The following is a 12,821-nucleotide window of genomic DNA, read 5'->3' on the forward strand; positions in this document are numbered from 1 at the left end:
CCAGTCTGGAAATTTAAACAGGAACTTTCTCTCCTCGTGGTTCTTGCATAGATATAATGATGACATTTGTTTTAGTAGGCTAGTGCCTGAATTCATTTAGACCACTAATGTGGTAGATTTATGTTTGAGTTATCAGATGTTTGCAGATATTGTTTTATTTTCCAGACAATATACAGGAATGTATTAGATGATGTGTATGAATACCCCATTCTTGAGAAGGAACTGAAAGAATTTCAGAAGATACTTGGGATGCATCGTCGCCAGTGAGTATTGATTGTGTTTGTGATCAAGTCTTCTTTTATTTAGAGTGTAATTTTTTTGTTGCTGTCATCTTGCTTGCTGCAATTCTGTGGACATGAAGCGATGAGCGATACGACTACTGTATTTCTTTTTACAAATCGTCTTTCTTTAAATTAAAGCTAGATTATTCAATCTTCTCTGATATTTGTTGGGTGGTGTGTGTGGTTCAGCAGTCACTCCCATCAATTTTTTGGGGGATGTAGAGTGATACTTTGTGGAAAAGCTGGCAAAGCTTCCCTCAGGATGTCAGTTCAGGTGGTTCCTTCATTCTCGTTCTGCAGTATGGTGGAGCAAGTTTCTTTTGCAATAGTCATCTCAGGATTATTATTTTAATAATAATTATGGTATTTGTAAAGAATATTTTTTGGCATGTTTTTCCAACAAAGTGAATTTGTTTCCGTGGTTTGTCTGTTGGGGAAATAGTAAGAGCTGTGACCCTGGCTTTTTACCCTGGGGGCCCAAGCTGTGTCTGAGTTTTCCAGTGGCTCACAGGGGCACAACCTTTCTTTTCTTTACATCAGCTGTGCAAGTCACAGAAAAGTTTCCTGGTGGAGTCAAGAGGCCGTAGCTTTCCCTTAAAGAGTACTGCAGCCATTCTGTAGTGACCATTTAATGTTAAAAGCTTTCTGATGTTGTGAACTTTTTAATAGCTAACACTTTCTCTTCTTCGGGGAGAATAATTTGGATTTTCACTTTTGTTTCAGCACTGTAGATGAGTATTCACCGCACAGAAAGGTAATGCAAAAATGATTGTTTCTGGTTGCTAGCTAATTCATGATCTCACTTTCTTGCCCTCTGCCCACTTTACTCCCTTTTCTTGCCTTCTCAATTAGAAGTGACTGATGGCCAAAAACATAACAGGATAAATCAGTGAGGTTAGACCTGCAATGTTGCTTAAAGATTTATTTATTTTTTTCTTCCCTGCTGGTGCAGCCTGGATATCTGCTGCGTGAACTGCCATGCAGTGGCTGTGACATTATTTGCATCTTAATAAGATGCTCTGAGATGTCACCATTCAGGAGAGGCCTGGGAGCATGTCCCCAGCAGGCTGGATAGATGCAGCAACCAGGCATTGGCTATGGCTGTCATGTAGACAGAGCAAAAGGGGGATTTGTTGTGACAGGGATGGAGAAAGAGAGAGGAACATGAGTCTGTCTATTAAACTGGAGGGAGAAGATGCAGTCAGAGCAAGTTGTTAAACAGACTGCACAGAGGTGAATTGCTGTGCTTGTCAAATTTACTGGGCTGAAGCTGAAGTGTGTAATAAGCTTAAAATATTTCTGCAGAAATGTAGAAGACTGAACATGAGATTGTAGTGAAATTGCTAAATAGGCCTATCAGTACATAGGAAATGTATATAAGAATAAGTGCATAAGACATGGCTACAGAGAACCTTGTATTGTGTGCAGACTGCTTAGCCTAGGCATGTCCTGCTTCCTCCAAAATTCCCACCTCAGCCATTATTTAGCAAGGCAACTCCCAGTTCACTGATCCAAGAAAGGGTGGGTGGATTTCCTATAAAGAAACCTTTTTGGCCAGACATATGGGGCTGAATGATGTGTTGTGTGAATTACTGCTTTGTAAAGGGCAAGGATGCAGAAAGTCACTGTTGTATCTTTTTAATTTTCTCCCACACTCCCTCACAGAATAAAACCTTTTTCCACCAGTTCAGTCTAAAGGAGAACTGGCTGCAGCACAGAGGATCCGTGAATGAAACAGAAGAAAGTAAGTATGATTGAAAGATTAGAGGAAAAGCTCAAAAACTGTGAAATTGTACCTCAAGGGCTGCCCATAATATACATATTTTTAAACTGACGTAAATTCCAAACAGCACCTTAGGGCCACAAAAGAAGATTTGACTGTGTAAGGTTACCCTCCCACTTCTATTCTGCAGGGGTTCAACAGTGAAATGAGGTTTGAGGGCTTTTTGTTCCCATCGGATTCCTCCAGCAGCCCTTAGCTGTGCCTCTCAGGAGTGCTGGCAGCCTTGTCAGGCCTTATTCCTGCCCTATTTCATGCTCTAGGTCTCTTGACCCAGATCTTGGATGCAAAAGGTGTACGAATAAGCCTGCCATGTGAAATGGGCCAGGACCTGCTAACTCTGAAAACCCACTTCAGTTCTTTCTGTCCTCGGTAACATCTCTCTGTGGAGTGCACGGTGCCACTTGGGTTTAATGCCAACCATTTCAAAATGCAATTTCCCTTCCTTGCTAGTAATGCAGTAACATGGTGAGGCTGTCACCTCCCATCCTGACTACATGAAGAAGGAGGCAAAGAGGAGGATAAGATCACGTACACATGTGGAGAACCAAGCAGAAGGACCTCCTACCTGGAAGTCTCACCCTTGGATGATATATCTTTGCTCCTCACTGGGCACAAATCTCCGGAAGTTCACTTAGAGTCAGGATATTTTTAGTGCTCATTTGTGACAGAATACAAACTGAGCTCTGAGCTCCTTCAGTGCCAAGTACTGACGCACAATATGTGCTGCTGATAGATATCCTCTTTCCGTGCTTCCAATATAAGTTTATTTGAAGTTTGTATTGTCAAGGCTGCTTCTAAAAATGTCACTGCTGGATGAGAACCTCTGCAGTCATTCTTCTTCTTCTTCTTAAAAGGTTGAACACAGCTTTTGGGTGAATGGGGAAGGAAGTGGGCTGGCATCAGGGAGGGGACAGACTGCATGGCCGTGGGGACAGGAAGGGCAGGACCCAGGAAGGTCTGCCCCAACTGGGTTAAATTGCTTTTATTTCACTTCTTCAGAGCATGAGCCATGGAAGATGATGGGGTTGAGGGAATGAAATAGCAAAAGTGAGCTTGGGGAGTGGAGAGACAGATGCTGAGGGTGGGCATCTAAGTCATTATGTTGGAGTGCTGCCCACTGATGGTGCTGTGGAGGATGGGTCTGTCCAAGACACAGCACCCACTTGCCTGGAAGCATCTTATTATGTCCTCATGTAAATATTACCAAGGTGACCTGCAGTCTATGGCTGCTTTCTCTTAGTGACATTCCCTTATGCATCTCAAAGAGGGACCAACACAAGCTCCTAGAAGAGCTGGTATGGTCCATGCCAATAGATAGTACAGACAGGACATTTGAAAGGTGCGTGGTGGAGTAAGCTGTGTGAGAATCAATGTGATGGTAGTGTTCGAGGACCTGACCTCTGGGTTGATTTAGTTCAATGTTAAACAAAGGATATGTCAGTACTGCAGTTATAAGTTAACATATTGCTGTCATCTTCCCTTCACAAATGACAGAGATGTGGAGATGTCAAACAAATTCACTGTAGGCAAGTTGTGTTGCATGCTGCAAATCAGGGTAAATATTTTGGTCATATTCTTTAAAATTTATTTTTCTCCCTTGTAGTTTATAGTGCAATTTGATGGCTCTATCTTTTCATGAATTATATTTATTCTGAAGAGAGATTCTGCCATAGGATCAGCATCTGATTTACTGTCTGTCAGCAGAGACAGGTTAAGAAAAAAATTATAAAATCAAATTAGTTTTTCTTCCCCAAGGTTAAATGTTAAGTTCCTCCTTCCTTCTCACTGTCATTTTTTCTTTACTACAACACAAAAAAATTATAATCTTGACAATAGAGTTTTTAACTGCTTCTGGCATGGTCTCAGTTAATGACAATGCCCTGAAACCATGATGGTTTGTAGAAGAAGCAGAGAGTCATTGCTACATATATCTGTCAATAAAAAGAATTGAAAGAATAAATTTCTGGAAAAGAAAAGTTTTGTCTTATTCTGACATGGTAGCAGCTTGTCTGCAATAAGAAATGCTGAAATAGATGGAAACAAAGTTCAATTAAGCGCTGAAATGAATATGCAACCAAGAAGTGTGGTGATTCCTAGTTTTTGAAATATTTATGCAACTCTGAAACTTGTTTTCTTCCCTTCTAAGTGTGGGAGCTGTATTTCATGTCCACAGCAAACTTGGCCTAAAATTCTGGCAAGCAGGAGGATTGGAGTGTGTGTTCCTTTTTGTTACAGAAACAAAGTACTACCTGAGCTGACCACAGTATTACTGCTGGGAATTTCCCTCTCAGAGCCTGACCAACTCAATGGATTTCAGTAGCAGCAATGAGTCCATGGAATTCCTCCAAACCAATCCCTTTAATGTGTGCTGCAAGTGGTTCAGGGAAAAGAGTTGCCAGAACTAATTGCATTGCTGTTTGGGCAGCCTCTGCTGGTGCTAAACTACCTTGGCAATGCAGGTAGTTTAGATGTCTAGACAGATAAACTAGCAGGAGTGGGTGAAGACCAAGGAGTGTTTTTCTTGTGAAGCCTCCTGTTCTAGGTGGAAGTAGTGATCCAAAATAATTTCTGCAGTGGATATGAAATACACTGAAAGGGTGGTGATTTGCTTGAACCTAAAAGGAAGGGAGAAAAGATGGCAACAGCTGAGTTTGCAAAGAAAATAAGCAGTAGAAGCAGTTGGCCATGACAAATCCTCATGATAGGAAGTCAGGTAAGGTATTGCTCAAATGCAGCCAGGGGGATCTCTGTTTCTGTTTGCTTGGACCCCTCATTTCCTAGAGAGAGGAGGTAGAAAAGGGGAAAGTGCTGACATTTGTGCTTGGTTCCATGTCCCTGTAGGTCAGGCTGTTGCAGCTCGGGGCATTGCCAGGCTCGGGTCTGTGAGATTCTCCTCTGCTCTTTTCATCTGTCTCTGCCTCCCGCTGAACGTGTCTTTCTTCCTTTGTGCAGTGTTCTGCCGTGTGTATATAACAGAGCACTCCTACGTCAGTGTGAAAGCTCAAGTATCCAGTTCAGCTCAGGAGATACTGAAGATTGTAGCAGAAAAGATCCAGTATCCAGAGGAGGAGTTGGCGCTGGTGACAGTCACGTTCTCTGGCGGTAAATAGCTTCCCTTCAGCTGATTACTTACCTCTTAGTGCATCAGGTAAAGGAGAGAGACATTTTATGGTGCAAGGATACAGCTGTTCCTATGTGGGCCCACAGCTGGATGACCATGGAACAATGAGGAGCTGCTTCCCAGAGAGTCGTTTCCATGGCAACAGCTCATTCTTGGGTACTGTCAGATACTGTGTCCCTGGGAAGTGAGTGCAAAGGACTTTCAGTTTCCAGCAGTACTGCAAGGTTTTATGTTTTCCCCACAGATAAGTCTCCTACTCTCACATTTAAATTAATTTGGAAGGCAATGAGGCATGATCTGCTTTAAAATTATAAAAGGAGATAACAAATACTGCATGCGTGGCTGTTCCTCATTTACGGCATGGGTAGTGAATAATCTCCAGCAGAAAGGAGGGAGATGTGTACTTACATAGTTGAGATACTGAGAGTGATCTAAACAATATTTTGTAAGCAGTCTTGCTTACAACTGCCTTTTTTTGCTTATTATTTAGTGTTTCACATTGAATAGAAAGGCTTATTTTTTTTTGAGGAAGTACAGACTGATCCTAGGGACCAGCCAAACCTCCACGATTTGCTTTGATGTCTCTCAGGTCTCAAGGACTTTGGTTAGATTGCTTTACTTATTGTGGTGCTTTTTGGCTCCTAGGGAATATAAAGGAATAAATTTAACTAGGTGCATATAAATGCCAAGCTGAATCTTCAAAAAATGGTCAAAAAATTCAGAATATCTTGGCCGTATTCTCAGTTAACATTAGTTGTTGCCAATCTGCTGAGATAAAGTATGCATCCTTAAAGATATGGCACCCATTCTTACTTCTTTGTCAGTCTAGTTAAATGTAATATGGACAAATGCTGGCTTGTTCTGTCTATTTATATGATTCAGATGTGGAAGGTCACATTTTTCTCCCCCACACCAAACTTGGTTAAATAAGCACTTTTTTGCAGGGCACCCACCGATGTGGGTGGCAGGGAAATATTTAGAGCCTGGGCATTAAGCAACCACGTGGGAGCATTGCATGTAGGTGTCCTGGCCAGCTGAAGGTTACTTCACTTGAAGTTATTTTACCCAGGCTTGCCTCCAGTGCATTTTGTAGCACTGCAAAATCACTGGGCTGTTGTGTTTTAGGTCTTGTGCAAGAGCAGGGCAAGTTTTGTTCTGGTAACAAAATGAATGAAAATGGTAGTGAATCTGGTGCTGTCTACCTAGCTAAAGAAACCCAACAATTCATAAATAATGAAACACATCATTATCACTGCACCACACTGGTTCCCAAGAAAGAAGACAAAGAATAGAAGTGGTTGCCCCTTGGCTGTGTGATAAGAAACAGTAATAAAAACACAGGTACAATAGGACTGTCATTTGTATATGACCACTGTAACCCCATAAATGTTATTTAATCAAGTTACCTGAATTAATTTGAGATACCACAAATTCTTTGTTCTTATGCATTGTCATTCCTGTGCTGTGAGCAGTAAAGACCAGCCTGCCACACTTTCTTTTCCTTTTGGTTTCTGTTTTAGTATTTGCATGACATGAGACTATCACCTGCTGCCCATTTGGAGGGCAGCAGTATCACTGTTGGAGAGGTATTTTTATTGTACTCCTGAAATGAACAAGCAAGCTCATTTTATTCAAAATTACCTTGAAAAGCATACTGGTAGTTCTACATAAATGTATCTGGTGTCAGTATGAGCATGGATCAGAGGGAAACAATCTGATACGATGTTTGGCTCTCAGATTCCTCCTGCTCCTGCTCCTCCCTTATGGGCAATGGAAAGTCCAAGGTAGATGTCAAATCATGCTTGTAATGCTTTTGGTTCTACATTAATACAGTCACTATAATCAGATCTCTTTAGTCAGCTCTCTAGAATAGTATTTGAAACCCACAGGAAGAGAGTTTTTCCAGGGCAGTTTTTTAGCAGTGTTTTGGTTTGCTTTATTTTTCCCCACACCTTTCTCTGATGCATCCAAGATTGTCCACAGATGAACCAGTACTCTGGAGTAGACAAAAAAAAAAAATCTTTTCTCTTTGCTACCAGTTTGGTGCTACAACATTTACAGTTGATACAATAGGTTGAAATGAGTTTTTCTATTATGCATAGGAGATCAATCTAGATGATTTAAGGGTTTCTTTCTGTTCTGTCCCATGTGAAGTCCAAGTTGAAAGCAGGTGCTGGAGTTTTTCTTTTCTAGTGCAACTCAGAGACAACTCACCTTTATTGTGCCTGAAATTGTGGAGCTGATGGTCCCCACAGGGACTGGATTTGATGCTTAGCTACATTCTAAGAAGCTGGTGTGCCTTTACAAATACATTTGTAATGGTTTTTTCTCACATTTATGTTTAGATTTTATTCCTTTACTGAAGTTTTTATGTTTTCTGTCTTTACAGAAAAACATGTACTACAACCACATGACTTGGCTATCTCAAAATCTTTTGAGTCATCCAGCCGTATGTTTGTCTACCGTAAAGATCTGACTGATTCTTTGGTAAGGATTTGTATTGCATGCTTCCCATTTTTGATTTGTCTGGCTCCAGATCAAGCACTGAGGGCTTTTTTAATACAAAATTTATTTTCTGCTTACTTAGTAAAGCTTATTGAGCTGCACTGTAGCTGAAAAAAAATCTTGTATTAGCAACAGTTATTTGACTGACCAGTAATGGAATTTGTTCATCAATTTAAAATAGATCAAAGCTTCTGTACAGCTTAAGTCTTTCAATCTTCATCAGGAAAAGCTGACTTGTGCTTGCACAAGACTGCATGGGATGAGGATTATTCAGGGCCCATGTCCTCAGAAACTGGGATTGTAAACACTTTCCCCTATCCCCTGCCCATCATTTCCCAAAACCTCAGTCAGGGACTTGAAGAATTACTCTTCCAATAGTTTTCTGCTAATTACACAGCTGTTTTGAGGTAGGCATAGGGGCAATGCCTCTACCTATTTATAGAGTTTGTCAGTACCATTAGGATCTGTTTGTTCATCCCAGGGATGAGAAATACCTATCTACATTTTTTTTTGGATCAAGTGCCTCAAAGAGCTGACACTCTGCAGTCATTGTAATCTGTCATCCCTGTTGTCTCCGGTGTTCCAGTCACCTGTGAAAAGAGCAAATATTAAGGCAAGGTTTCCAGTGCAGAAAGGTGACAGCCTATTTAGTTTCATTAGTGACATAATACAAATTGCAAAACTTGCTGTAACTGTCAGAAATACAGCACCAAACTAATGGCTTAACTGATAAGAAGAATCTTTCATCTTGGCAGATGGTTCATGTCCCAGGTTTCAGCCAAGAGAAACCTTTGAAAATCCAAGCTAATAATGAAAATGTCAAGTGACCTTTTGCACCAACAATTTAAGTGTACTCCACAGTAATATGCTAAGTAACTTTCATGAAGCAGGACTGACAGTGTTTGACTGTTTGTTTGTGTTTACATTGGAAGTAGATTAATCACAAAATGTATGGATTTATGTTATTTGTAAAGGTAGATTGGTGGGCAAGTTTAAAGCCAGTGTGTTTGCAGAATGATTCCTTTATCTTATAATACAAAATTTCCCAATGCTGTAATTCAGATTTTATTTTCTGGTGGCTTCAGGGATTTTATTTTCATTATGCTGTCTGCTTTGTCAGTGTTTTATATTCAGGTTTTAGAGAAAGAGAGAGAGAGGGGGGGGGAGGGAAGGCCTAATCCAATAGGAAATCATTGATCCTATTGACCCATTTCCTGTTTCAAGATATTTATTAAATCGGCTATAACTCTGTTACTTTAATTAGTGGGAGGAAAAAATTCCTCAGAGTGCACTTAGAGAAGATTGCTTACTCAGCTTTGCTTTGGACCTTGGTCTAGTAGTTGTTGCATTGCAGAACTTCTGGCATTTGCTGAGGATATTTTTTTTGCTCTTGGCTGTCGATTTAGAACCCATTTGGTGAAAATGAGGAATTGCAGCAAAGATCTGTGAGAATTTTGGGAATCAACACCTGGGATCTTGCCTTAGAACTAACAAACTTTGACTGGAGCCTCTTCAATGCAATTCATGAGGTAAGAAGCACCTCATCCATTTCCAGGTACTGTGCCATCCTGATGCATTTTGGAACATCAGTGGTCCATGATGCTTAGTTCACCAACATGACAGCATGATTTGGCAGTTTTCAGTAGTGGTGGCATTGAATCAGGTTCAAGAGATGTATTGCAATCCTTGATACTGAAAAAATATGCTAAAGGTTTGCAACTTCCCTGTGCTGGGGTACCTCATATGTTCCCTCTATACCTGGTGGGATTTATTAAGATTTGCCTCAAGAGGATGATTATTCTCTAAAAGCTGTCTGTGTGAATATTTTATATATGCAAATTGTCCTTTACACTCAATAATATTCCAATAAATACTGGAAACCACTAATAGGTGTCCTTGGTACCACTACAACCACAGAAGCATTCACAATTTCAGCAATTTAAGTGGTTACATTGCTCTTCCATTAGGCTTCAGTGAGATAAAAATACTGGGCAGGATTTATAAAATGGGATAATGGTCTATTTCAGTGACCATGGGTTGTTTCATTGACTATAATAGATTCTTCTGTGAGCTGCTAAGTAAAATACACTCTGAACAGTACAAAATGTCATTTGAAAATATCATTCACTGAAAAGCATGTTGACTTTCTGACAAAATGAATAGGCAAGTCCCTTGGTCTTCATCAGATGCTTTCCTTTGTCTATCGTTTCAGGTTCAGGCTAGACACTTTAGAACTAGAGCTTGTCAAGTTTGGAGGTTCTTTGTTGCACAGAAATCAATACCCACACCTCTGTTGATGAAAACTTAGCTATTTTAGGAAGAAGTTTGAATGGGAATTTTTCAGATTCTGCAATGTTCAGATATGGTTGCTTTTTCATACTGGAACAGAGTGATCAAATATAGAAAGAGGCAGATCATTTGTGTCCTATACCTGGCTGTAGCCAGAAGTGGAATTACAGGATATCTCACAAGAAAAATGTGTCCTGCAGGACTTCTAGTCCACTTCTCTGCTGTAATAAGACTCTAGACTTTGCTAAGCCAAACCTCGACCCAGCATCACTTGTGATTGGCTCATGGATAATGAAAAAAATAATAGTTTTTAATCAAGTCTTGTTTCAATAACACTTCTAAATCATTTATACTTCATTTACAATTAAATTGGTTTTATGTCCCTAATAATGTTGTCAATGTCTTCCAGCAAGAGCTGATATACTTCACGTTCAGCAGACAAGGCAGTGCTGAAAACACTGAGAATCTCAGTCTTCTTCTTCAAAGGTGCAATGAGGTCCAGCTTTGGGTTGCCACTGAGATTCTCCTCTGCAGCCAGCTCTGCAAACGTGTACAGCTGGTCAAAAAGTTCATCAAGATTGCTGCCCAGTAAGTTACTAAAGTTGCAACAAAAATCTTTGCATTCACAGGCTATATTTGGTGAGAAACGGGTGTAAAAGCAAAGAAAGAAAACTAGTTTGCCATCCAGTGTTTTAATAGTGTAGTAAGTACACCTAGATAACAGCCCATAAATAAAACCAGCAAACACTGACCCAAACTAGATGTGGTAGAGTTAAGTGCTGCCCAAATCTTCCCCAACACCTGAGATGCTTATCTGCAGCATCAGCTGCAACCTCCCAATAGTGCAGAGTTATCTAATTTCTTAGCAGAGGTAATCTAGGGACTGTATTACAGAACTGTTTGAGTTATTCACTAAAGGCTACATGGAAACAGAAAAACTTCTGTTATAATGAAAGTCCCACATCCAAAGAGGAAACTAGCCTCAGTAAGCTGTTGCCTCATGTAATTCTCTCTGGAGTATTATTTTACATGTTGGAGGGAGTGTTTCTTTAGTTAGATTTGACCATCTATTCTTGCACTATTTCTAAAAAGTGCTGGTATTTATCCTATGCCTTGGAATAGAATATATATATATATAGATACACTATAGACAGAGAATTCTTTTCTCTGTTATCACTCTTATTTTAGTAACCAAGGAAAGGAGAAATTTAAATATGTGCAACCACTCTCCTCACCTCTCTCTCCACTTGCTGGTCTTCTGCAGTATTTTAATATGCATGTTCATTGAAAAAGTGTAATTTGTTTCTTCATAAACTGGGCTGATTTAATTTGCAAGGCACTTAAATAAAAAGGACTGTTCTCTGCTGAAGCAATGCTTTTGGTGAAATGAATTCTTCTAATGTAATCTAATGTAACTCATAAGTATGATTTCATTTACTTTGCAAGTTTTGTGGTGTCCAGTAATATGTTAATTTCCTGCCTTATCAGTGGCCAAGTTTTGTCCAATTTTGTCAAAAATGGTTGGTTCCATATGCCTTGCTTGCACCACAGTAACCTTAGTTGGCATTCCTGGAAGAACTTGTCTGTCCCACATAAATTGGGATATCTATGTCACCAGTCTTTCTTGTCACCAGACCTTCCTTGTTTTGCAGGGAATAACTTTTGGGAGCTGCCTGACTTTAATGGCAGGAAAAGTCTAAGTAACAAATTTAGGATTAACTTTAAACCTGTTGAAGTAAAGTGGGAAATACACTGTTTCAAGACAGTAGGCAGTGATGAGGGCAGCCTTTAGAAAATGTGTAATTACAGGGGCTGTTGAGTTCCCAGTCTGAGGCCTTGGCACATACTTTTTCCTGATAATAAATCCCAGTGAAGGCAGTGGGTTCATTTGTACTTAAAATTATCTCAAAAAAGGATTCTCACTCTCTCTCACACACACATGCATGTTTATAGCGGCCTTCAAGAATCTGCAAAAGAAAGGCAAGTCCTTTTGTTTGAAAAGGAGTTGATATTCAGGATTTCAGATTTCCTAATGGACTAGAAATGAGCAAGGTCTGATCATATGTAGTAAAATGTCAAAGAATCGAGGTACCAAAACCAAATTCTGGAGGGACCTGGATTGGAACCAGTGCTAACTGTAACTAATTTATAGGCGTATGTAAACTGAACATTAATCAGATTTTCAAGACAATAAAAATGATGTGGGATTGCAAATGCATTGGAGAATATAAAAAAAAATAAAATCTAAGGAGTCTAGTGGCATGTGCAAACAACAAAATAGGATAAGATTTAATTTAGATAGATGCGAAGTAATTCAGCTAGGGAATGCTAATACTGGGATGAAGAAATAAATGCATGATTGTAAAGAACAGTACTGTGACAGAGGTCCTCGGGTGATAATAGATGACAAATTAAAGGCAAGGACAAAATGTGATGCTGTTCCAAATAAATAATTTGATATTTGTTTTATACTTGCACAGGAGAAAGGTGTAAGAACTCAGATGCAAAACAGTAATTATGTTTCTCCTTTCCTCTCACTACTTCTCCTTGGTCAGAAGAAATAATTTGAGAGAAAAGTAAAAATAAAATACAAAGAATTCAATGAAGCATAATAACAATATGGAAAAGTAGACTGCAGGCTGTGACCACAATAAGAAATTGAAGTATCCAATGATGTACAATTTACAGAAAAGATGAAAAAAGGAGATGAAAATATTTATAATATAACAGAATCGAGGTCAAGGAATTATTCTGTATGGTAAAGGACAGCTGAGAATAGCTTCAACATTGAAAAGGGAAAATTACTTTTGACAGCAAAGGAAAAAAAATAACCTGCCAACAA

General features: G+C 39.6%; 1 protein-coding gene across 6 annotated transcripts in view; it reads left to right on the top strand.

Moving 5' to 3' along the window:
- Window positions 1-12,821, top strand: part of RAPGEF5 (Rap guanine nucleotide exchange factor 5) — a 157,628-nt gene that overhangs the window by 125,166 nt on the left and 19,641 nt on the right. For 4 of the 6 annotated variants that reach the window (XM_071735731.1, XM_071735730.1, XM_071735735.1 and 1 more), the window contains 7 exons: window positions 166-263; window positions 1,005-1,035; window positions 1,947-2,025; window positions 5,017-5,166; window positions 7,575-7,672; window positions 9,097-9,219; window positions 10,389-10,567. In XM_071735731.1, the coding sequence (XP_071591832.1) occupies window positions 166-263; window positions 1,005-1,035; window positions 1,947-2,025; window positions 5,017-5,166; window positions 7,575-7,672; window positions 9,097-9,219; window positions 10,389-10,567 (758 nt within the window). The remainder of the gene's footprint in view (window positions 1-165; window positions 264-1,004; window positions 1,036-1,946; window positions 2,026-5,016; window positions 5,167-7,574; window positions 7,673-9,096; window positions 9,220-10,388; window positions 10,568-12,821) is intronic. The other 2 variants (XM_071735734.1, XM_071735732.1) reach the window with 1 other exon arrangement.

This window comes from Heliangelus exortis, chromosome 2 (assembly GCF_036169615.1).
Source record: "Heliangelus exortis chromosome 2, bHelExo1.hap1, whole genome shotgun sequence".
Lineage (NCBI taxonomy): Eukaryota > Metazoa > Chordata > Aves > Apodiformes > Trochilidae > Heliangelus > Heliangelus exortis.